Raw genomic sequence first — 26,489 nt, 5'->3', positions numbered from 1 at the left:
TCAAAAAGTAAACTCTTTTTTTTTTACTAGAAAAAAAAATAGGTACATGAAAAAAAAGTTTGAAATGTCCAGAAAGTGTTTAAATATTTGAGTTGATTTAGGAGGGAAAAATAAATGCTTGCAGCATGTGCAATATCAACATGGAAAGTTAGACATTTATGGGATTGGTCAAAATATACGTTTCCGTCCGTTTTGATTTCATTGTAGAATATTGATGTTGTTAATTAGAGAAAATTATGGATGTCAATTCAGTTATAAACTTTTCAATTTTACAAATATAGTCTTATTTGTGTAAAATTTCAAAGTAGTCATTCCAACCAATTTTTGTTCGAAAACGTTGATGTGGTGGTCCAGTTATCGTCACCATCCTACATGGCACATAATAACGTTAACTATTTCCGATGAAAATGGATTGAAATGATCAATATTGAAATTTTGCATAATAATTTAGGACTCAATTGATAAAATTAGAAGCTTAGAACTGAACTGACATCCTTACAATAGGTTTAGAATTAATGGAGGTAATTTTGCTTTGTTATTTGACTTAATAGGACCCGCAAAGCATTATCTACAAAATCGCTTGACGCTCCGCCAAAAAGACGATCAAACATCCTGACCCAAGCCACACTGTAACTGACAGTGACAGACCAAAAGAATTCCAAACTCAAAATACGTCTCCCTCAAGATTTCCATTGATTGGGAAACCAAACAGGCACGCCGGTCACCGTCCCGCCGTGCTTCTCCCGATCCACCGGCATCCTGGACTCCAGCACCGGCGGTGGCAAAGGCGACGAACAGGACGAAGCCCCTTTGTGCGACGAGGTGACGACCCTCACTGAGATATTGATGATCCCGTTGCGCAGGCCTTTGGCGTCTCTCAGCCGGTAACTCAAGAAATGCAGGTGATTCTCCGGCGTGTAGTCTCCGACGAAGTCCGACACCGGAATCCACGCCATACCGACGAGCTTGTCTCCGGCCGAGGAGCTTCTCCGGTGGGCCTCAACGACGACGTAGGGCGAGCCCGCGGGCAATTCCACGTGGAGCTTCTCGTCCCAGTAAGGGTAGCTATCGCCCCGCGCGTCAGGTTTGGTTGACTCATGCGACGATGGCGAGCAGCGAGACTCGGCCTTGACGGTGACAAAGGCGTTGTTCTTGATGGGACGGCCGTTGATGCGGAGGTCTTCGCCGGAGATGATGGTCACTTCCAAGCTGCGATTGCGAGCGTTGGCCATGTCTGACACGTTCATAAAACTGGCGGGAGAGGTTTCATAGAAGTGGAATCGGAGACGACGAAATATTTGCACTTGTGGAACGATTCTTCTTGGATTGTGATAAGGAGATTAAGATATGAGAAAGAGACGGAATAGGAAATATATAGGCTTCTTCCAATGCATATCGACAAAAGTACACAGGACATTGCAGTTTCCTCGAAACTGCATCAAGAATTTTTACTTTTTGGTAGTTACAACTATCACAAGAGATTTAATTTCTTCAATATTGCCTCAAAGTATTAGTTTCGATAATTTTTCCGTTACGATTAGATGATTCTCGTCCTTTTCTTAAAAGGAAAATGCTTTCCTGACAGCATAATCGGGGACAATTTCAACCGTAAATCTACACATCATCACCCAATATTTTGCATAAAATATTCATTGATTGAGAGATCGTATAATCAGAAATAATTAGTGGTATTGTCGGACTATCGGACTAGCGGTTTCCTTCTCTAATCTATCTCAATGGTCATTACTTTATCTAATTTACTTAAATTAGATGGAATATAAACAAGCATGCCTGTCCAATTTTAGATTCGTGATGCTGCCTATAAACTAACCGAGTCTAATCTATGGACTAGGGAAAAACAGTTAGCCAAATAAATCCCTGGTTTATTAGATAAGTGATACTTATTCAGAAGAAACATAAAGTGGTTCCACCTCCTGGGATTTTTCGAAAATAGCGAAAGCAAAGTAATGACTATGAAATTTCTAGGAAAGTGATTGGTTTCATAGTCGTCAGGGAATAAGATTACACGTGATAAGCCTTGGACAGCTAGCATTGGAATTCTCTATTTTTTTTTTCTATGCAATCAATGAAAATTTTCCAAATGCGTAGAATATTCAAATTTGCGAGAACCCGTGGAGACGAGATAATGTAACACAATTGGCTAAAGCTGCATATATGAAAGTGCTTACGCTTAGTATTGCGTGCAGAATAGTCCCTGCCAATGAGAGACGCAATATATTAGTCGTTTAGACAGGAGTGCGGATTGACCAGGCACTTGCGAACGGTTTGGCTACGTAACCTAGTTTTCTTTCTATATTTGAAGATCATCGATTTGCTTTGTCCAGGATGCTTCTCCCTTGGATCAATAAAAAAAAAAAAAAAAGCCAGAGATACATAACTATTCTACCATGAAACCGATATGTGCATATTGAAGTGCGAAGTCGATGGACACAAGCGTCTATCTGATTTAGGGATCCATGCACATGCAGCTCACTTTGTGTACTAAATTCATTCAACGACTTAAAACAAAAACCCATGTATTATCATGTTTGCACTAGTTTAGGATCACGAGCAAGGACGGTGGTGGAGCAACGAGCGAGGACGCCGGGTGGAGCCGAGGATTCTGAAGGTTGGAACGCTGGATGCGGAACGAAGGAAAACATACGTGCGGGCCTTGCTCCTAGTTTTCCTATCTATGTATTGTTTTGTTCCCTGGAGCCTTTTACCCAATCTGCTTGAATGCTCTCTTGTTGCCTTTGCACGGAGACCACCAAATATATTTTTGTTTGATCCCAATCCCTACCTTTATTCTTCAAGTTCACGCTACTTTTTGGGTGCCAATGGAGGACAAAACTTAACGCTCGACCATGAGTATTGTTGACCGAGGTTTGTTGCTGTAGCCGCGAATCTTCAATGGCCTAATCTGCTTGAATGGATGAGAGTTGTCAAGGAGAGATGGGACCGTCCAAAGAGAGAGATACCTATGTGGATGGGCGATGCGCCTTGGTGTAGCCTGTACGCGCGTGGGTGTATCGGAAGTGACCGGAGAAACTTGGACTTGCGGTGGTTGAGAGGAACGCCGGGACAAGTGAGGAACCAGATGACTGCGAGGTTGAGCGGTGTGTTTTGGCTGGTGATATAACCTAAAAAGGGTAAATAGGTTATTTGACTACACTTGTTGTACTTTTTGCGGAATTAATCAAAACCAAGTTAATGTATACAGAAACAAACTTAATATATGCAGGAACTACATGTGTGATGCTTCTTCTATCAAGCAAACGAAATAACAAGCAAAGGGATAAAGTCAGAGATAGATGCACGCAGACTTATAGTGACTCAGCTTAGAATAAGCCTACGTTCATTCCTACATACTAACATCCACCTTCAAGGATGGAGTTTACTAATAGCCCTTTGAGCCGTTAGAGTAGTGCCATCGTTGGCTCTTTTGGCAATGGATCATTGACCACTTATTTATTTATTTTTTTTGTGGGAACCCAGAGAGTAGAGAGAACTTGAGGTGATAATCTAATCATTGTCCTAGTTCAACATCGCTAATAGTAAACGACACGTGATCAAGGGTACTACGTTGAACTTCCTATCAGTGACTTCATCTGCATGAGCTGTGATGCCCACGTAAAGAAGACTTACGCCAAGACTAAGAGGAGTCAACTAACACGAAGAACAATAAGTGGCAAGACTTCCGCCATGGAAAAACCGATGACCGCATGTCAACGCAGAAGTCACAAATTTCTGAAATTTTTAGCTTGAAAATATCGGGTTGACGACCTCACGTCGACGACGTCGGTCTCGTCACTGTGATTACGTCATATGCATTCGACATCTTCCCCTCCTTTGCAGTTATTCTCTCTCTTTCTTCCTTCCACCAGACAAAAGAGAGAGACCTGGATTGTGATTTTCTGGGGCGACCAATGAGTCGCGAGGGACATTGCTAGCGAAGTTGTTGTTAGTAGATAATATCACATGATTTGAAGAAGTATACTCTCTCAAGCTATCGACATCAAAAGATAAAATGTGAATTCACTGTTAAATAAGAAACGGATGTTTGACCAAGAACTTTAGATCTTTTACTTGTGGGTTGCAAAAATGCATGCCAATGATCATCGTTGATGTGTAAAATGTAATTGTTTGTACGCATAAACAAGAGTAAGGTTCACATTTTTAAGCGTTCACTTCTACGATACTAGTGTGTTTGCAATTAATTTCTTATGAGAACATAATATGGTGAAATGAGAGTTTTTACACAATCCAACGAATAATCCAACAAAGTATACCGGGAACATGATTATATGTACTTTGGTTATGTAATGCAATCACGGAAAAAGAAATTGTAACAAAAGAGAGCAAACCCATTTACTGTTCTGCACTATAATGTGATTAACTTCTAAGTGCCTTATGTGATGTTTATTGAAATCTTTCTATATACATAATATTCAAAAGGGTCTACTGAATCTTTTCAACAATTTTAACTTCAAAGGCCCCTGTCCAATACTGTGTAAGCCATCAATCGTCGTGCCAGTTGATGTTAGTGTCAAGGGCAAGTGATCAAGACCGAGACCTGCAGCAACTTAGGCTCGTGGGATCGATGGAGCGTCTAAGCCAAGCCTTGCCCAAGAATCGATCACTCATGCTCACTTGGCTGCTCGGATCGTAGAGAGAGAGAGAGAGAGAGAGAGAGAGAGAGAGAGAGTTATGGGAGAGAATGAAAGTCTATTGCAATATGTACAAAGTGGTTACAAATGAGGGGGAATACCTCTATTTATACAAAAATGGGGACCTATTAGCTTTGTCTTTTTCTTCTTGTCCTATTCTCCTTGTCTTATCTATTTGAATCTCTATGATTTGTCATACATGAGTTGTCCCTTACAAGACTCTTCGTTTTTCCTATGTCCTCATCGTTGCTGGGATAGACCCTAGGATGACTCTTGGGCTCACCAGAATCGTCCACGGATCATGCCTATCCGTGTGCCAGGCCATGCGCCAAGCGTGCAGATCATGTGCCGGCTTATGCCGATCATGCTCTGGTCCATGCATTGGATCGTACGTTGATCGATGAGGCCATCCTTCCTGGATCTTGCTCGGTCGACTCGGGTCGCTCTTTTTCCACGGTGCATGGTCCACGCCCTGGTCCACGGCATGGTCCATGATCGGGTTCACGCACGTATCACTGCCTATCATTGCACGGGGATTTTGTCGGCCCTTGATACTAGCTTTGCACGGCGGGCGGTCGACCACTATCGCCTAGCTAGCTCAGTGGACTTCCAATGGGCCAACATCAACTAGCTCTTTTCAGCTTTTGTCATCGGCATAACTTCCCATTGGGCGAAGAGAGGCGGAAAATGAAAAGAAACTTCCATTAACCTTTTCCTTGACAATTAATATAAATTGATTATAAAACAGGAAGTCATTCACAAGACTTCGACGCTGCCGCCACATCCACTTCGCATCCTCTTCCACTTCCCTCCGAACCGGTCCACCGCGACCACGCTCTCTTGACCGGCCTATTCCAGGTTCAGTTGCTCGGCCAGCCACGCAGGCTTCTTCACTTGGCCAGTTGATGAAGGAGAACGTGAGGAGTGACGTCGATAAGATCTTTCCTGGATTCTCGATGACCAGAGACAGTCTCGGCATCATCGATGAGCTCCTCCTTTGCTGGAACCTCGCCGACACCGATCGTATCCTCAATGAGGTGGAAGAGGTCCTTCATTTTAGTTCTCTGTAGAGTTCGAAGTCGGTTATGGAAGGACTGATTTTTTAAAGCTTAATTAGGAAAATGCTTTCCCGACAGTACCGTCCGTAACAATATAATCTCAACCGTAGATTCGCATAGCATCATTGCGTGTTTTTCATAAAGCACTCGTTATTGGGATATCGTGCGACAAAAAATAATTAACAGTACTATCGGACTATCGGGCTATCAACTCCCACTTAATTATACATTTCGTTGAAGTTTTTTAGTGCGTTGGAGAAGCGCGTTCCTTTTTTGCGCGTAGGAAAAATAATGAGACAAACAAACAAAAATTGTAAATTCATATAAGAGTCACAGATTTAAGGCGCTTGGACAAAGATAAATAAAAAAATGGTAAAAGATAAATAGAGAGAGAGAGAGAGAGAGAGAGAGAGAGAGAGAGAGAGAGAGTTGTTAAACCACAATTAGTTCTTAAATTAATCGAAAAAATTATTGAGGTTTTCGAATAAATTTTAATAAATCCAAATAGGAGCAAGTAAATTAAGATATTCGTAAGATATGTAATTTGAGAGTGAATCTCTATATCGTCCAGGAATTTAAAAAATATTTATGATCTGTCCATCGCATATGAGATGTTGTTTAGATTGACCAATGAAAGGGAAAAGTCATTACCGGAAAAATTACCAAAAAAGTCCTAAACTTATTGTAATTATGTCAATTTACTCCTAAATTTTTTTCTTTGGCCGATTCAGTTCTAAACATTTTGCAATTGTGTCAATTCAGTCCATACGGTCAATTTTGGTCGGTCGGTAGGGGTGTCAACAGTTATGTTCGATTCGATTACTTTTTTTTTTCGAAAAATCGAACCGAACCGTTAGGATGAGTAGCTAAACCGAACTGAATCGCAAACCAAACCGAATACAAACCAAATCGAAATAACCCAAACTAAAAAAGAAAGAATGGTTATTTTTCATTATCCTAACCGAAAACCGAACCAAACCGAAGCGTGCAAAATTTTCGGTTCGGTTAGCGATTTGGTTTGGTTTTTCGGTTCGATTTTGAACCCCTACCGGTTGGCGACATAAACAAGTTAATACTTTTTTTGAATTATTTTATTTTATTTCCTTTCCCTTCTCTCTTCTTCCTCCAGTTAGTCGGCGAACCTCGGCGATGGCCGGAGGGATGGCCGACCTCGCCGGCCCGTAGAAGAAGGGGGAAGGAGAAGAGAAAAAAGGAACAAAATGAAAAATTGATCGGCGTCCACGTCGGCTCCGGATAATCAAAATTTTTCAAATGGACTGAATTTATACAATTGTAAAAATTTAGAACTAAATCACCAAGAAAAAAAAACACTGAATTGGCACAACTACAATAGATTTAGAACTTTTTTGATAATTTTCCTATCGTTGACAAATATAAACTTTTCAAGTCGTCGTGGCGGGCGTTCCGATGTTACAAGAGAATGATGACACATGAAAAGCATGCGCACCTTTGCGTATATTATTTGTGACGTCTCAGGAACCGGTGCATCGCTTGTCATAATCCGCGCATCGGTTGTCATCTATATTGCTTGTCCCACCAAAGGGAAGGCTGGACATATCTAAAGGGAGCTAAAGCACGATTGACTTTAAAGTCAACCCACCAGTCATTAATACGAGAAATATTTAATTGGAAAAAAGATTGATCCTCCATCAACTAAAGCACAAAAAACTTTGGGATCGATCTGGAAACAGACTAGAGAATACAACCGGTGATATGCTCCATTGATAGTATAGACAGGGTATGTCCGTAACATGCAGATGAAAACACGAGCAGATGGCGAGATATGGAATTTTCGACACTCTGTCTAGAAAGAAACAATCTTTATCATGTTCTAATTCGCGCACATAATAATATATATGATACTATTGATTCAAGTTTTTTAATGGATTTTTAGTCTTTAAAATTCTCGAGGAAAATTTTTTTGGTGAAAGAAACAATTTCAACCACTTTTGGGAAGCAAAGCTGAAATCCCAAATTAGGGCAAGTGGGGATTTAGGTTCGCGGTAGCTTCCAACGTTAATCAACTTTTTTTTCTTTCTAATATTACCGCTACCAATATTTCCATATTACATTCTTGCCCTCGCGACTACTCACCCTCACCTCGCAAATCTGGACTTCGCGGAGGTGGCTCGAAGAGGCTGCACGGATGCGGCATGCCAACATGGGTCGCGCGACACCAACGTCTTGTCACTTGGAGTCACATGGCCTCAGCGACCCGCCACGAGGCTCACACGACGCTAAAGTCCAGATCTGGCTCGCTTAATGCTGCGCAACCTTGGCCTCGCCTTGCTTGGGGTCTCGCCAGCTCAATGGCCCTCGCTTAAGGTCTTGCCGACTGCCCAAGGGCCTACTTCCACACCCGATATAAATCGGAATCAAATATCCAAACCCTATCCACACCTGCATTAAAAAAACCATTGGGAAGATGACTCTGCGTCTTCCGAAACTTAACCAAACGCAATCCTAGCCCTTTTTATCGTATGTGCTTGAAATCTATTCATTTTATATTTAACTTTATAGTGTTGTAATTATCTCCAAAAGGATACATACTTTAATGAATATGAATTCATAGATTATATATAATTTGAGTTATTAATATTGATAAGATTCATCTGGATTTCGGGTGAAACTCACGTGATCAATTGCTTTGATTAACGATTCAAAAATAAATCTTACTTCTGATGACGTGATTAGAAGTATAAAAGTATCTTCCTACCCCGTTGTTCTTATGAAAATATATATTTGTGTTCAAGATTGTACAGCTGAGAACCAAGTGAAACTTAAAAAAAAAAAAAAAATGTCGCGTTTTAGAAACGGTATTGCTGGCCTCAAAAGTTGAGAATGTTCACCATACCCACATATTATCGGTCAATGGAAATTTTCCATTGCAAATACTGTGTTTACAATGTCATGTTAGCATTGGACCCGAAAAAAAAAAAAAGTCATGTCAGTCTGACAGAAAAGGTCAACTTAGTTTGATCAGCTCTGGCTTCAACATCTACAAGGCTGAGCGTACCAAACTGGGACTCCAGTCACCAATCCACCGGCCGACACCATCTTCCTCTGATCACCGGCTGGCACTCCCATCTCCGGCCGCGGAACCTCATACGAGTGTGCCGGTGCCGCTGCCGGCGCGGCCATTTTTGCCGAGATGTTAATGATGCCATCTGTCCGCACGCCATGAGAATCCCTCAACCTATAACTCAGAAATTGCACGTAACCCTTCGGCGCGCCAAAATCCCCAGCGAAGTCTGAAACCGGTACTGTCGCCCCGCCAATGAGCTTGTAACTACCCGACGAGCTCTTGCACTTCACTTCCACGGTAATGAAGCCCGCATGCTGCGGCAAGTCAACAACGAGATTCTCGTTCCACTCGGGATTTGTTCCTTTCTCCGGCGCGGGTTTGGTGGAGCACTCCCGGCCGGGCTCCACTCGGACCACTGCGACCGCGTTTTTCACAGGCTTTTTGTTGAGCCGTAGGTTCTCTCCGGATATCAAAGTGATTTCCAAAGCTCGCTTCATCTGTTCTTTTACCGCCTCGAAAGCTTGAAGTGTGTCTACTGGGAGTAATGTAGGAGATAAATGTGATGAAAGTGTAAGATGAAGAAGACTATGAAGAGCAAAGAGGCTGTGCGGTACCTTATACAAGAGGCAGTAAAGGAAGGGAGAGAGAAAGGGGGAAAGAGGAGGTGGGTGATTTCTCATTCTTCTCGTCCTTATGGACCGAGCTTGACGCAGTCATATTTGTTTAAGAGACGGGTTCAAGTTTGTTTTCGCGGTAGAAAAGTCATAGTCAAAAGTGACAACGGATAAGTTTCTCTCTATGTTGACTAATTCAATTCGTTACCGGGGAAAGGATCGGACCCTTCTCCTCTGTTGACACCTAAATTTTGACTATCTTTTTAGTCATTTATTTTGCATAAAAATGAGGAATTAATTTTAATTCCTACCAAAAATAATCAAATCATTTTTCATATTTATTTTTAGCATCATGTTGCATTACATTGCATTTACATTTAATCGGATGGGTGGTGGAAAATGGATTCCAATCGAAGAGCGGTGGACCAAAGCTCAAATAGCAGAATTCGGCTAGCTAGGGGGCAACTCCGAAAAAATTCATTAAGGTCTTGAGGTCTAATTTGAGTTTAAAACAGCCCATTTAATGTTTTATTTGAGAAAAAGACTTTATGAAATGGAATAATTTGTCTCTGGATCAAATTGCGATTACCTGAAGTTAAGGGACTACTTCGTAATTAAACGAAAGTCGCGAAACCCTAGTTTGTTCTATAAATAGGGAGCTTGCTCACAACACGAGGAAGGGGGGACTCAGTCAGAAAATTAAAAAAAAAAAAAAAAAATTCCTCCTCACAAGCTCTAGATAACACGTGAGAGGAAAAGCTTGAAGGACGGTGGTCTTGTCCGGTGGAGCTCCCATACGCCATCTCACTTTCCGTCGCCTATCCACCTGAAGCCGACGTCGCTATTCCTCAATCCCAACGACACCACCAACAGTCCCAGACGTCGCTGCTCATCCCCCGACGTTGATGTCCACTCTTGAGTTCGAGTTGTCGCCGTCGCTCGCTTTTGCTTGTGCCGACCCAACCTTACCGTTGAAGTAGCCGCTGTCCAGGAGATTGGTTGGCTTTTCAGCCAACTTTCGAGCCTCTGTTTGGGCATTTTTCTGGTTGATAATCAGTGCCGAGTTCCCTGCTGTACTGGGAGTTAGTTCGCTGCAAATTAGTGTTCAGATCTGCTCCTGTTCGGTGATAAAAACAGCCTTATTTTAGTGATTATTTGCGACTAATCAGTGCAGATTTTGGCTCACAATTAGGGCGGCTTATCACACTTTCGGAGCGTCAAATTCCTCGCTATTTACGCTGGCTAACGTCCAAGTTCATTGCTGCAAATTCCTGTTTGTTTGAGCTCATAGGCTTGCCGCAAGTTCTTAGCTAGCCGCGTCCGTTTCTCAAGCAATAGGAGCTGCAAATTTTAGGTACAAAAGTTCAATTTAGGAAATTGAATTTTGCAATTACCGGTAAATTTCCTATCTTGAACTTTGGTATATCCACTTGCTTGTTTGAAAATATTTGCATATCTCAGCGTATATTGCACATCTTGAATAAATTGCATAAAAGTGGATATTTTTTCAAAATACAGGTTGATTAGGAAAATTTTCTTTCCTAATTCGCAACTTGTCGAACGATCGAGAACGTCCATCTTTAAGATTATTGATGGAATACTCGATTAGGTAAGGATTTGGGTTCAATCGTTAATCGTAGGATTACGAATTAAAGATTGATTCAAATATTCGCGAAATATTCCAAAACTTGATTGATATATCCACTTTCTTGTTTGACATTGATTGGCATATTCACTTTCCTCATTTGATTTGAATTGCTTGATTGTCATATTTTTTTAGAATATACCCGTTGCATGATCCGATCTCAAAAATTCTAAAAAAATTGCATTCATTCACTTTGCATATCTGAAAATTGCATCTTTTAAAAAATAACATCATGTAGATATTGCATATCTAATTTTTTTTTATTTAGGTTAGATTGCATACTAGAATAGAAATTGCATGTTTAAACAGAATTTTATGCCTAAAATAATCTATCTTAATATATTAGGGTTTAGGTCAATTTGAACTCTAAAATATGCAAGATAAATATTGTTTTGGCATAGTTCTATTTTAGGAAATTAATTCATCCGAAAATACAAAAAAAAAAATCATTCATCCTTGCCACGTCATCCTTGCCACGTCATACATGCCACGTCATCCATGCCACGTCATTATTTCTTGCCATGTCATATTAGGTTGCATTTTAGCTTATATTGCATATTAGAATTGCATGTCTTCTTTTAATTAATACACGTGTCACGTAGTTAATTTAATCATGGTCCTACTTGTGCATTCATTTAGTTTGCATGTAATCTAGTTTAGTCTTGCATTTAATCCATGCCATTGCATATAGTGTAGTCTCTCATGCATTCATATAAAAATCGAAAATTAAAAAAAAAGAACTATTTTGTGTGGCGCATGCTCCCTTGATTATATTGACTTCTGGATGTTCATTAATTGATTGTGCACCCGCATGATAACCTTTGTTAGTGACTTAGGTTAAAATCAATGTTGCCTTCTCTAATGATTTTTCATGAAATAAAATGGTACCGAAAGGGCGTTAGAGTAATCTAACGTAATCAAGTCCCCGAACTCTTAATCTCCGGTTCGTAGGAATAAAATAGTTCTCCCGCTATTTTATTTAGGTTTCTAATCGACCTACCAAAAATGATTAGTGGCGGCTCCAAAATTAAAATACATTGCATGTTAATCAATTGAACCTCAAGTTGCGATTTGGTATGGACTTGGGAGAGTCCGAGTTAGGTTGGTTAAATAATTAACCCGATAATCCATTAGCCTAGAAATTTTTTTTTTAGAATTTTTAGGTCGCGACATCCTCCAATCAGACATTTAATTCATAGATTGCACACGCACGCACGTTATCCACATTTATTTTTAATTGATAAATATTCACATGTTGCCCACCTTACCCGATTGGAGAACCAGCAAGGAAGAAAACACGAAAAAAAATAAGGTAAACTCATTCCAATCCACAACGAGGTGTCACAATCAGTCGCAGAAAATAATGGATTTTGCGTTTAAATATGTAACGCGAATTTTATGTAGGGTATAAGTTCCCTTATGGTATCGGAGACGAGGGAGAAGAGTAATTAGTGGGTCTTTTGAGTGAAATTTTGTATAACCTTTGTGGAATGATCACTTGAAAGGGGATACCTATGGTATATCGCTGTGGTCCCGACAGAGGTAGCGTAAGACCGTTAGTCGGCGGGATTTTGAGGAATTGATCAAGTGATTGGGAAACATTATTTATATAAGATGAATATTTTAAGACATACTAATTCTTCTTCTTCAGATTCGATATCTGAGGTTTCTCAGACCGAAAGACCTTTGCATAGAGAGAAAATTACCATTGAAGATTGTAATAAATCAATCCGAAATTGAAAAATTCCAAAAGTCCGTTATGATCAAATTTATGAACAATATTCTTTTAGAAAGATTTCTAAATCTTCTAATTATGTTATTACTACAGAGGAACATGACATTCCTCTTAATTCTTCTTATTCTTTAATTCCACTTTTGAATAAGGATTCTGTCAAGAAACACGCCCAGAAGCATAATTACCTTCATTTTGGTATGGTTCAAATTGGGATTAAACCACTTTTAAAAGAAGGTTTAAATACTTCAATTTTGTTAGTTTTGCGTGATTCTAGATTTTTGCGTTATGAAATTCTATACTTGCAACCATTGAGACTTCTTTATGCAATGGACATATTCATTTTGATTGTTACCCAAATTTCTCGGTTTCACTAAGAGATAGAAACATTTTGAAATTACTAGTTTTACAAATCAAGACTCATAATTATGCGATAGATGACGGTTCAATTCCGCTTTCCCTCATCTATAAGGTTCACTATAAAGCGATGAGTTACGCTTTTGATGTTCATTCTTTAAATTCAGCCCCCAAGGGTGAAACCCTTCTTTTGACAACTGATATTAAAAAATCAAATTGTATAATTCCGAAAGCAATAAGTTGGAATGACGTTGTTTTGCCAGAACAATGGGAAATCGAAAATCCGATACCTCGTCCTATTGTTCAAAACGTTTGTCCAACCAATATTGTGCAACATCCCGAAGGTAGGGTAACCATCCAATTCCCTCGGCGATCTTTTGATATTTCATCTCACATTTCTTCAAGACCTTTTTCTGCTTCTTCCTCTAGAAGGTCTGTAGATTTAAATCCAAACCTACCTCATATTATCACCATTCCAGAGAGTAGCCAAGGAGTTTCTATTTCTCGAGCACATGGACAGACAACTCCAAGTGCCCCTCCTTTAAATTCCGATCGAAATTTAAATCTCAATGATCTCGACACGAGCTCGGGAATTTCAAGACCTGTTTATCAACAACAGGATTTAGGATTTCCTGAACCCACTCCTTCGCTAATGGAGCAAGATGAAGACCCCGAATGTCACGTTTTAGAAAAAGATTTTGTGCCGGATCGAATTCTTTTAAATAAAGAATTTAATTCGATTACAATACTTGAAATCAGAAATTGGTTTTTTGAAAATTTTAAAAAACAAACCAAACAGATCAAAGACCAATATTATGAATTCCTAGGTCAACTAGGGGAGCATATGTTTTTCTTTGATTGGTTTGAGAACCATTTTCTAGAACAAAGAGAAATTTTTAATATAAACAAAATTTTTAAATGGAGATTAGATGATGGACATGAAATTGAATCTAATCATCCTCCTCTGAGAAAAATTAATATTGATTTTAGAACTCAAATAATTCCTGCTGCACCTTTTAAAAAACCTTGTGACGATGAAAAGGATTTTAAAGCAGAAAAGGAATTTAAGAAAATTGTTGAACAAAATAATTTTGCAAATCAACATATTTTTACGATAGGCGAACAATTGAACAGGATTGAAATGACAATCGGTGCGTCGACCTCTTCATACTCCACTCCTATCCAGTCTATTCCTACTCCTTCTTCTTCTAATTTAAAACAACCTCTTTTTAAGAATTTTGAAATGCCGAAGAAATTCAGCAAAGAATTTTATGAAGCCCTTCAGGAGAAAAGAAATTATTTTTTAAGAGAAAAGGAAAGAAAGCAAAAGGTTATGGACTTTTCCGTTCAACAACCAGTTTTGAATACTCCAAAGGTTGAAAAACCTTTAACAATTTCTACTCCTAAAGAAGTTGTTGTTTTAGATTCCGATCAAATTTCTGAAATTTCTGATACTCCAAAAATTTCTACTTTGGATTCCGAAGATACTCCTCAAATCAACAAGATATCTTGGAAAGAACCATAGAAACTTTATTATTCTCGTGCCACTCCTCCGGATCTTATCAAGGAAGAATCCTCGATCAGAGTTGTAAACAAATACTCTGCTAATACGATTTATGAATGGAATATCGATGGCGTTTTTGAAGCAAATTTAATTCAAGTTTTGAATCAAATGGTTATGCTTGCAACAACTTACAAGACCATTCCCGACACGACGGACCAGCAGATTGCTTTTATGATAATTGCCGGTTTTTCAGGAATTTTGAAAGGTTGGTGGGATAATTATCTCAAAGAAGACCAATGAAACCAAATTTCGAATGCGGTCAAAACCGATGAAAACGGTCAAATTGTTTTTGATGATGAAGGGCATCGAGTCCAAGATGTTGTTTCTACTTTAATTTATTCAATTTCTCAACATTTTATCGATGACCCTTCTATCGTCCGCGATCACAACCAGGATCTTCTTTCTAATTTAAAATGTGGATCCTTAGGTGAATTTCGACAATACAAGGATGAATTCTTTCAACGCGTTTTGCTCAGACCATATTGCAATCAACCTTTACGGAAAGAGAAATTCCTTGTCGGTCTCCCTATTCTTATCGGAAACCAAGTCCGCAAAAGCATTGGCGCGCAATATGGCGAAGAAATCCCTTTTAATATCCTTTCTTATGGCGAACTTGTTTCTTATGTTTTTAAAACTGGATCCGAGATGTGCAATAATATTAAGCTGCAAAAACAGCTTAAGAAAGAGAAATCTCTTGGAAACAAGGGATTGGGAGATTTTTGCCGTCAGTATGATCCATTCTACTCATTTTCTTCTACTTCTAAAAAGAACTCAAAGTGCAAAGGAACTTGCCCTCCAAAGAAGACAGAAACGAAGAAAAAGAAAAATTTTGCCAAAAATTCAAACAAATTTTCTAAAAAGAAAATTTTTGACTCCAAACAAGTTATTAAGAGAGATTTCTCTAATTTTACTTGTTTCAACTGCGGAAAAAAGGGACATACCCGCAAGTTTTGTAAAGTTTATAAAAAGATTAATGAGTTAGAACTGGACGAGGAAACCCTTGACCAGTTAAAACAACTCATGATTGATTCCGAAAGTGAGACCTCCGATTTCTTTGAACAAGAGGAAGGGGAAGATGGTCTCCGGATCAATGATTTAGAAAATCTTTTTGATTCCGATAATGATAAGCCTAAGGATCCTGAAAAGGATTCAAAGGATATTTGAGTTTTGACAAAAGATGAAGAAGAAATTTTGGATAAAATTGAAAACCTTTCTGATTCCGAGATTGCCATGAATCGTTTTCATTACACCAAAGCTTCTGCTGCTAGACCTTTTGAAAATGCCTATAATTTGACCGATATTTTGAATAGAGGAAAGAAAAAAGTTTCTAGACCAACAAATGCTAATGATCTCAGGTTTGAGATAAATGAATTAAAAAAAGAAATTCGTTTTCTCAAAATCAACCAAATTGAGCAACATCAAGAATTTTTGGAATTCAAAAGACAATTTTTAAAAAGAAAAGAAATGGAAACTGGGAATTCTGAGGAATCGGATCCTTCGTTTTTTCTTCACTTACTTTCTGAAGTTACTTCAAAAAAATGGATAATTAATATTTCTATTAAAATCCATGATTTTGTGTTAAACACTACAGACCCTTTTTGACACAGGTGCGATTTAAACCGCATTCGTGAAGGTTTAATCCCAACGAAATATTTTGATAAAACCACTAAAGCCTTGAAAACCGCTTCAGGTGGCTGTTTGAATATCAGATATAAACTCCTGGAAGTTTTGGTCACTAAAGATAACATTTCTTTAAAAACTTCTTTTTTGCTTGCTAAAGATTTAAAACAAAATGTTATTCTCGGAACTCCTTTCATGACCCTAATTCAACCTTTCATGGTAACTCGGGAAGAAATTGAGACAAACATTTTGGGAAATAAAATTACTTTCCAATTTATTTCCAAACCTCAAACGAGGAATTTAAACATTTTACAAGAACAGTCTATCAAGGAAATTAATTGTCTCATTAGAGATAAAGAATCTCACCTTTTATTTCTAAAAGAAGAACTGGAGTATAAAAGGATTGAATAGAGGTTGGTTCATCCTAATATACAAAAGAAAATCCTTCTTTTAGAAAATAAATTGAAAAAGGAAGTTTGTTCTACTCTTCCTAATGCTTTCTGGAATAGGAAGAGGCATATTGTTGATTTACCTTAGGAACCAGATTTTTCCGAGAAAAATATTCCTACGAAGGCAAGACTCCAAAAACAGAGAAAGATCCGGAGTAGATCCGAGAAGAGGATGAGAAAATTGAAGAGATCGGGGAAGATCCGGGCAAAATAGGTTCTTATCGGAGATCTTCCGGGAAGTGGAGAAAGGTTTCTACAAAATGGGATCTGGTTTCAAAAGATAGAAAGGGTTAGCTCTTCTCTATAGGTGCTCGTGAGGAGCTTTCTAGGAGAGAAGATATCAAAAGGGTTAAAAGAGGGGAAGGAGTAAGGAGCTCTCAAGGTTCTGTGTTTTCTGCGCTACGAACGTTTTGTCTGATAACTTTCACAAAACATGTATTTAAAGACAAAAGTTCTTGTGGCTATAGTGCGGCGCTACGGTGTATAGTTGAAAATTAAAATCCGTTATAGTGTACGGTACTACGGTGTTATGCAGTATTTTACAAAATCAAAATCTCGGTTTGATGCTAAGTCTTGAGCATCTTCTTCGTCGGCAACATCTGCTCGTTTTAATCCAGGCGGTATTTCATAGCGATCATCTTCATTTAAATTCCCGATATGGTGTGATCCTTCCCGAGAATCCTGAAATTCTTCATAATCGGCTCTTGCTTTCTTCATTTTTTGGTAGAATTCCTCTTTTGATGTGGATCCTGCCAAATTAGAGACTACAATAGCTTTATCATGCAAAAATGAGGTGCTAATTGATGCTGGCTTCGGGGGTTTTTTCATTTGAAGCCATACTTCAATTGCATCTCTAGAAACATTTTTCCAGAAATTAATGCCATCCCACCATTTGACTTTATATCTTCTAGTCAAAATCAAAATATCAAATTTTTCTGTTTTCCTATGGTATTCAAAATTCCAACCAAGAACCCAAGAGATTTTAAAAAAGGCTGAGAATAACAAAAGAGAGGGGAAATTTTTCTCTTCTGCGGTTGGAGTATAATTGTGGTAGAAAAGATGGTAGGAATCCAGAATACTTCGTGGTAGTATATCTTGGACTGGACCAAATGTTTCCCACCATGTTACGAACCAGAATGGGATCGTAGAGAATTCAAAATTATTTTGGAAATAAAAAAGCCATGTATGGGTTGTATTGAGATTTTGACGAAATAATACATTCCACCAGGCTTGTTGATAGTCAAAATATATGAAAGAAGGTCCGTGAGAAATAATCTCGGTTAACACGCTTTCAAATTTGATAGGGGAAGCTGGAGAAATATCCCACTCATTAGGGTTGATGACCCTAAGTAATTTTGAAGTGGAATAATTTACAATTCCTGGATGAATTTTATCCGGAAAATGTTTAAAAATGATTGACTGGGTCTGTGTCAAAATCTTCTCATAAAATTCTATTGGTTTGTGTAAGTCATGGGGAGTGTAAAATCGGTTTTCTCCAAACATTTTCTTCGCGAATATGTAAGGATTTTGATGATAGAATCCCCTTTCTACCGTAAAAACCTTATCAAAATGTTTTAAGAAAAATTTTGATTTTTCTTTCGGAGGGGCTGGTTTTGACCGAAGAACCACCTCGCTTGAAAAATTTTTTAGAGGAGAAGGTGATTATACCTCTTCAAAAGCATAAAGGTGAGCATCCAAATTGCTTTAGACTTCCTTCAAATTATTTGGCGGCAAAATTGTGGCTAATTTTTCAAAAGATATGGTCGGAGAAGAACTCGGCCAGTGGCGGGTTTGCTTGGGTAGAGTCAAAAGGTGAGGCTTGCGTTTTTCGTCTTTTGGCTGGGTAGCCTCGAGCCGGCTACGAATTGGGGTAAGTTTCCCCGAGGCTATTTGGGTTTCAAGCTAGGCGGTTGCTTTGCCCTTGCCTTTGTCTTTCTTTGGGGGCATGGTGGAGGATTTTTTCCCTGTAAAAATTCTTGTGTGAGAAAATCTGGTAGAGAATTTGAATCACCATATATAAATTCTATATCAAAATCAAAAACAGATAAAATGGCTTGCCATCGTGCAAAAATTTGCTTTGAAGCAATATTCAAAATGTCTTTCTGCAAAATATCTTTTGCAGATTTACAATCAATTCTTAATAAAAAATTTTGATTTAAAAGATCACCTTGAAATTTAGAAATAGAAAGAACGATAGCAAGAATTTCTTTTTTAACGGTGGAATAATTTTTCTGTGTATCATTCCAATGCTTAGAAATAAATTGCACAATTTGTTCATTACCACGGTCATTCTTTTGTTTGAAAAGACCTCCATAACCTATATCAGAGGCATCAATTTCAACAATTTTAAAAGCATAAGGGTTTGCAAGATGTAAACATGGAATCTCTTTGATGAGTGTTTTAATCTTGCGAACGATATTAGAATGCAAAATAGTCCAAGAGATTGGATTTTTCTTTAACCTTTGATGTAAAGGCTTGCAGATGATATTGATATTTGGAATAAAATCAATAACATAATTTAAAGATCCAAGAAATCTTTGCAATTGAGTTTTGCCTTTCAATTAGTCTGGAAACTTTTACGCAAACCGAATAGATCGCTCAATGGGTACGATGGTACCATGTTCAATATAATGACCAAGAAATCTAATTCTTGTTTGAAACATCAAAATCTTTGTGGGCGACAAAGCTAATCCATTCTGTTTAGTAATTTTTAAAAATTGATTAACATGTTTAAAATGTGAATCAATATCAGAAGAAAATATCAAAACATCATCGATGTAAACAATGATATAATCAGAATAGGGATTAAAAATATCATTCATAATTCTCTGACATTCAGAATGCGCATTTTTTAAACCAAAAGGCATAACATTCCATTCGAATTGGTCAAAAGGTACAGTAAATGCAGTTTTGTAACGATCTTTTTCAGAAATTTGGATTTGCCAGAATCCAAATTTCATTTCAAACTTAAAAAAATTTTTAGAACGGCATAATCTGTTCAAAAGATTCTTTTTATTAGGGATCGGATAACGAATCCATTTTAAAGCAGAATTCAAAGTTTTATAATTCACAACAAGTCCGGGGACTCCACGTTCTAATTCTGCATTCTTATTAACGTAAAAAGCAAAACCACTCCATGGACACTTGCTTTTGCAAATTAATCCTTTCTCCTCTTCTCGGAAGATCTCTTGTAAGAACCTGTTTTGCTCGGATCTTCCCCGATCTCTTCTTTTTCTCATCTTCTTCTCGGATCTACTCCGCATCTTTCTATTTTTGGAGTTTTTATGCACAGATCTATGGATTTTTTCTTGTAATATTTCCATTTTATGAATAATATTGTGAAATTTTCATATCTCTAGCTTTATACCAACAGATCGCGGAAGGCTCTGCCTCCTACTTGTTGTGTTGAAGAGCTGTGTACTTTATCTGCTGCATTTTACTTTCTGCAATTTATACCCCAGAACGGAAGGCCATGCCTCTTGCTAGTGGTTCGCATTACATACTCCCTCTGCATATTTCTGATTTAAATTGATTTAGATATTAAGTGAACAGAGTGCGGAGTCCGCCGAGAGCCCTCCCCTTGCTTTGATTAAGTTCGGCGAGATCTGTTCTTAATATCTCAACCAATGAGAACGTCGGATCCCCGACCCCTCACATGCTGCATCTTTTATTTCTGTTTATATTTACTATCTGTCTACATACTTTCAGTATTCTCCTCTTCAATTTTAATTTCTAATTTTATGCTTTGGTTGATCGATCTTAGTTCTCTTATGGATATATATGTGCCGATCTCACATATTTAGATTGAAGTTATTTATCATATTAGCACTATCGTTTCACTAGAAAATATCGACGGGATGCCTTTCAACATGAATCAATGATAATATAAACAACGAGAATATTAAAGGTACTAAAACGAGGGACAAACGTTGTCGCTCATGTAAAAAGTAGGGGCGAGCGGTTCCCGGTCCGGTCCAGTTCCCCTCAAGAATCAAGAATTGGACTGGTGGTGCCAATTCTCAATTTTTGGAACCGGGGATTGGACCACCGATCCGATCCGGTTCCCGAGTGGTTCAATGAAGTCAAGCAAATATTATTAAAGCCATTATTTTCGAAAAAATGACTCTAAAATAGTATTTTTTTTCCAAAAAAAAAAGTGAAATGATAAACTTTTTTAGCATAATCTAGTAACATATAGCATTCGACATTGTTCGGTGGAGTCATGGAACAAAAGCTACAAAATAAATATGTGGTCCAAATCTCAACCGTATGAGACCCCGTAAATGCAAAAAATAAAATAAAATAAAATCGACCGGTCCGGTTTGAGCGGTCTAGTCCGATCCTGTATCTCCGGAATCGGGAACCGGACCGCCACCCTTTAGAATCGGGAACCGGATCACCGAACGGATCATGTCCGAGCGGTTCCTAGTCCTATCGGTCTAACTTGCTCACCCCTAATAAAAAAGTACTTGAATGTAAAGATATACTGGAAATGAAATTAAACAATTAGCGTTCTTTTTTATTTTTTGGTTGGAATTAGTGTTCTTTGATTAATAAGCATTTATCTCTACCATCAACATTTAACGATGGTTCAAAGAAATCAAATACATCCTATCTTAGAGTAATTAAATATTAAATTACGCCTTCATATAATAGCTTAAACTTTTAAAATAGTTAGTTATTATTCCACAAAATCCCACATGATATCAGAGCAGGAGTTGCCTTGCACCCTAAGACTTGGCCGTGCCATGGATAATCTCCGTCGGTAAAAACTATATTCCTTTGTCGACCAACAGCTCCCAACATTGGATGTCTTTTTGCTCCTGTCCGGATACTTTTTGGCTTCAACATCTGTAAATCAAATAACACGTGATTATTTGGAAGTTATTATATGTAATCGCAAAGTCTAACTTGTGAAACATATTGTTGAACGCAAATCTTTTATGGGAAAAAAGCAAATTTTCCTTTTTATAGTAGGGTTAGGTGACGCGCGTGAGAACATACAAACGGAAACGTTTAATTATGGCGTGTATTAATTGTTTAGACATAAAGTCCCAATTGCCTGATTCCACTTTGGCCTGCTCCGGCCTTTCGAGCCTATCGGACAAAAGGATCAAGTTTGCACGTAATTAGCTTCTCGTCAATTGATGAACACTTCGACCCCCCCAAAAAAAATCTATATATTGACGAACTCAAAAAGGTGGAAGAGGACAATGTCGTTGTCTATTATTTTAAAGATGGTGCGCATTTTCCTCTTATGTGTGAAATCAAATTACTCTTACACTGCCCCGTGTAAACATAATCACTTCTCAAAAACGCGCATCATGTCTAGACGAAATTCATGTGAAAGTAAAGTTTATCGGTCTAAGCTTTCCTATAATATAATAAATGTAGGTGTCAATAATTCGGTTCAACTTATTTTTTTGAAAAATCGAACTGAACTAAATTATTAGGAATTATGCTTGAATTGAACCAAAATCGAATCGAATTTTACCAAAAAATCCAGTCCAGTTTGATTTTTTTGTGTGCTAAATTAGTGCAGCTCAGATGCTTTCCCAAGGCCACCACGCACAAACCCAACACACCAAAACCCCAACACCCCCTATCGCACGTAAAATGCACTGGACGCCAACTTGCAGACCGCCAGTGTCGGATTCGCCGGCCACAGATTTGTTGATTTCTAGTTTTCGGTCAGCCAGTCTCTCCGACCGAGACCCGACAGCCAACAACGGTAGAAATTTTATACCGTTATTAAATAAATTTATATTTTGGCAACAGAAATTTTGTCTCATTATCAAAAGTATTTTTCTGTTTCGAAACTCATCCATAAAATAAAAATAAAAAAATCAATTATTAATTAAAAACAGCTTACTAAAATAGAATGATTATTATTCGCGACTTTAAAATATCATGTCAGTTCGATCAACGATATCACATAAATCTTTTCTCTTAAAAAAAAAACATGTAATTACCCAGCACCAGAAAACACCTAAATCAGTCGAAGTCAATTTGCGGTTTGCGCCACCTTGATTTCACATTATAAATTATTAACCACGTGGGCCGGCGAATTTTACTGTCCTTGTGCGGTGCCGCCGCCACGTGCTACCTTGTTGAACATGCCAACAGAGAACACTTGGCAGAGTCCTGTTGTTCGTTTTTTTTTAAAGAAACAAGTAGATAATTCAGGCCGCTCCTAAGGGAGCTAGGATCGCCACGTGTGAATGCACGGCCACGTGTGCGACACGCGTGTCCTCCTCAATGTTATCCACATCGTTTTTTCGTTGATCGAAGCCGGGAGACTTTCTGTATGTTTACGATGAGAATGCACAGATGCGCCGGTCCAATAACACCTACGCTATTAGAAATTTTTTTTTTTTTAAAGTGGGATATATGGATGGATATCAGCCAAATGACGGCCAACGCAGATTAGATTTTTCTTTTCTTCATGAAAACAAGAGCCGCATTGAGATCTTAGATTCACACGACTATCTTAATGAGATGGAAGCAAAAGTCAATCAAGACACTCATACATTTTCCTAGGCTTTCCAAGGAAAGCGCGAGAGAAATTTGAGAATGACCAAGAGTTGGCTAACTGTTTTAAGAAAAGCACTCTCCATGGGATTATAAATATAAACATAACATCACTTCCTTAAGAAGCGATACTTTCCTATGTTAGAGATAATTAAGATATTTCTATTGATTCTTCATACCACTCGAGATTGCACGTACATTTTCATCTGATTATGCATATCTTGATTGATATGTTATTTTTTATTGGGCTTAAATATTCGGGTCCAAGTTCGAACCGTAATTTGACTAAGCTCATATGATGCGACGTAGAAAGAGCTCTTGGCAAAGTTAGCTATGAAAACGCATCCTCCATTTGTTTCGCGGAAGAAAAAAAAGATTTGAAAAACATCTTCAAAAAAACTGATTGACTCTATTTTTTAAAAGAATTAGTCGATAAAAAATATTTTCGCCATCCACAATAATTTATACTTAAACACTTTTATAGATGATGACTGTTTTGTTCGTTCATTGATCTTCATAAACAATACAAACCGATCATTGTCTGAAAAATATTTTTCAAATCATGAATTTTTCGCGAAACTAATGCACCCTTAATGTTTTTTTAATCTTATCTTATCAAAATGAAAATAAGAAAAACACGTTGCAAAAGAATTGATGTAAATGAAGAATTTATACGCCCAATGACCCCTAGAACATAGCGATCGTTGAAACTGACCAAGCTTATATCAATGTGTGGAATTTGTTCAGAGAGAGGAGAACAATTCATGATTTTCTTTCCATGAATGGAAGTTCCAACCACCAAAACGTAACTATAGTAACGGAGAATTCTAAACTCGTCACTCTTGGTGTCTTTTCACCAAACTAAATTTAAAGTCAAATCACGTCAGCTGTGGCAGAATTTTTTAAATAAGCTCCTTCTTTTTGGGTTTGACGGTTAAATTTTGTATAGAATTTCGCTAGCATGATAGTGTGATCGTATAACAGTGAAATGTCAAGCATAATATCATAGGTGAGTTTCGAATCCCGACAAACTTAGTGTATATTTCTTGTCATTAATAACACTGAGATTACACCGTCAATAGGTTGACGAGAACTTTATCTTTTTGAGTCCATACAAGTGCGTGCAATTTATTCTTGGAACTTTATCTTTTTGCATAATGAGTTGACGGGAATTTTGCTTATTCTGAGGTGGATCAACTTGTTTATAACGCAGGAATTCTCCACGAACTACTTGCTTTGAGTTTATATAGGAGGGAAAAATAAAAATACTTGTATCATGTGCAATATTGAAACAAAAACATCGACAGGTAGACATTTACGGGATTTGTATTACGGGTCTGCCTATTTTGATTGTAATAATGATGTTGTTATTTGCCTTAATAAATAAAATGGACTCTCATGAAATATTTTGAAAAATAAAGGTAGACATTTATGCTGCACTTGCACGCTTGACGCTGCACCGAAACGACGATCACTTTCGGCACCAAAACCAAACCGTAACTGACAGACCAAAGAATCCCAAACTCGTCAATCTTGATTTGATACCTTCTTTTTCCAACTGGAAGTTTAGAATCGAAACCCGTGTTCTCAAGATTTCCATTGATTCGGATACCAAACCGGCATGCCGGTCACCGTCCCGCCGGTCTTCTCCCGATCCACTGGAATCCCGAACTTTGGCACCGACGGCGACGAAGACGACGACGATGACGCAGCAGTCCCTTTGTAGGACGACGTGATGACCCTAACCGAGATATTGACGATCCCGTTGCGCTGCCCTTGGGCGTCCCTCAGCCTGTAACTCAAGAAATGCAGGTAATTCTCCGGCGTGTAGTCTCCGACGAAGTCCGACACCGGAATCCAGGCGGTCCCGACAAGCTTGTCCACGGCCGCGGAGCTCCTCCGGCAGACCTCGACGACGACGTAGCGCGATCCCGCGGGCAAGTCTACGTGGAGCTTCTCGTCCCAGTAAGGGTAGCTCTCGCTCTGCACATCGGGTTTTGTTGAGTCTTGCAACGATGACAGCGAACCGCCAGAGTCGGCCTTGACGGTGACGAAGGCGTTGTTCTTGATGGGCCTGTCGTTGATGCGGAGGTCTTCGCCGGAGATGACGGTGACTTCTAATTCTAAGCTGCGATTGTGGGTGTTGGCCATGTCTGGAACTGGTGTGGTTGTGCTGTCATAGAACGGTATGGGAGACCACGATGTAAACGTACTTATGGATCGAATCTTTCTTTGCTTGCCACGAGGAGATTACGGTCCGAATAGAACACTGTCTAGGAAATTTATAAGCATCTTTGGATGCATATCTACAAGGACGAAGCGGTCAATAAGTATTATCATTTATCTATATTTGAGGTCTCAGCGGTTTCCTCGAAACTACCTCGAATATCTTCACTTTTTTATATTTGCAATTGCCATAAGAGATTCGAAATATGCTAAAACTGTATCCACTTAGTTTCTTTGAAATCGCCTCAGGTTTCTAGTTTTGATAATTATTCGGTTATAGCGGGATGATTCTCGCAATTTCGATGTAGTTGCCTCGAATGTTCCTACCTTCGTAATTACTTAAATTAGATGGTACACAAACAAACATCCTTTTTCCATTTTGGGACTCATGATGTGGCCAATCAACTACTCGGGTCTAATCTAAAGACTAGAAAAAAACAAATTGAGAATATCTTTATTAATTAGCCAAATTCCACCCTAGGTTACGAGATCACCGATACATATTTTGCCCTAACAATTTTCCTTAGTAATATAAAAGATCATCCTTAATCATAGGACGTCAATATGATTTATTTAGCTAACACTTTTGCGAAGAATCAGGATATCTCAACTTAGAAGAAATGTAAAAGAGATGAAGACTAGAGGATTGCAGTGGCTCCATCTCCTCGAAATTTTCAATATGGGGAAAGGAAATCAATGGGTATGAAGTTTCCGGGAAAGTGAGGCTTTAAAGTCGTCAGAACGTTACATGTGCCTCGGAACTAGCAAAGAAACTCTCTATTTTCTTAAACGATCAATGATAATTTCGAATAGGGTGGAATATTCAAATTGCCTGAACCGTTTATTACATTTTTGCAGTAGTTAATTATAACTTATTGGTTTCTTCTTTGTGGCTAACGATGTGATTAATTGTTGTTTTAACCTTAAATTGGTTTTTTCGCCTAAACCTTTTCCTTGTCTAGCTTATGTTAGATCCC

The 26,489-nt window shown here is 38.4% G+C and overlaps 3 protein-coding genes across 3 annotated transcripts; all 3 read right to left on the bottom strand.

The window, feature by feature from the left end:
• Nucleotides 1-680: 680 nt before the first annotated feature.
• On the bottom strand, nt 681-1,232 carry LOC115743032 (BON1-associated protein 1-like). Its single transcript, XM_030677621.1, has one exon. The coding sequence runs from the start codon at nt 1,230-1,232 to the stop codon at nt 681-683; it is 552 nt and encodes a 183-aa protein (XP_030533481.1).
• Nucleotides 1,233-8,703: 7,471 nt separating this feature from the next.
• Nucleotides 8,704-9,425, bottom strand: LOC115743031 (BON1-associated protein 2-like). The gene has a single exon (XM_030677620.2). The coding sequence runs from the start codon at nt 9,269-9,271 to the stop codon at nt 8,741-8,743; it is 531 nt and encodes a 176-aa protein (XP_030533480.1). The 5' UTR covers nt 9,272-9,425; the 3' UTR covers nt 8,704-8,740.
• Nucleotides 9,426-24,873: 15,448 nt separating this feature from the next.
• On the bottom strand, nt 24,874-25,437 carry LOC115743030 (BON1-associated protein 1-like). Its single transcript, XM_030677619.1, has one exon. The coding sequence runs from the start codon at nt 25,435-25,437 to the stop codon at nt 24,874-24,876; it is 564 nt and encodes a 187-aa protein (XP_030533479.1).
• Nucleotides 25,438-26,489: the final 1,052 nt, after the last annotated feature.

This window comes from Rhodamnia argentea, chromosome 3, assembly GCF_020921035.1.
Source record: "Rhodamnia argentea isolate NSW1041297 chromosome 3, ASM2092103v1, whole genome shotgun sequence".
NCBI classification, from domain to species: domain Eukaryota; kingdom Viridiplantae; phylum Streptophyta; class Magnoliopsida; order Myrtales; family Myrtaceae; genus Rhodamnia; species Rhodamnia argentea.
The sequence above is the reverse complement of the archived record's forward strand: the minus strand, read 5'-3'. Positions and strand labels throughout refer to the sequence as shown.

Coding starts and splice junctions, on each gene's coding strand:
- LOC115743032 (XM_030677621.1), bottom strand. CDS start 1,232: ATGGCCAACGCTCGCAATCGCAGCTTGGAAGTGACCATCATCTCCGGC.
- LOC115743031 (XM_030677620.2), bottom strand. CDS start 9,271: ATGAAGCGAGCTTTGGAAATCACTTTGATATCCGGAGAGAACCTACGG.
- LOC115743030 (XM_030677619.1), bottom strand. CDS start 25,437: ATGGCCAACACCCACAATCGCAGCTTAGAATTAGAAGTCACCGTCATC.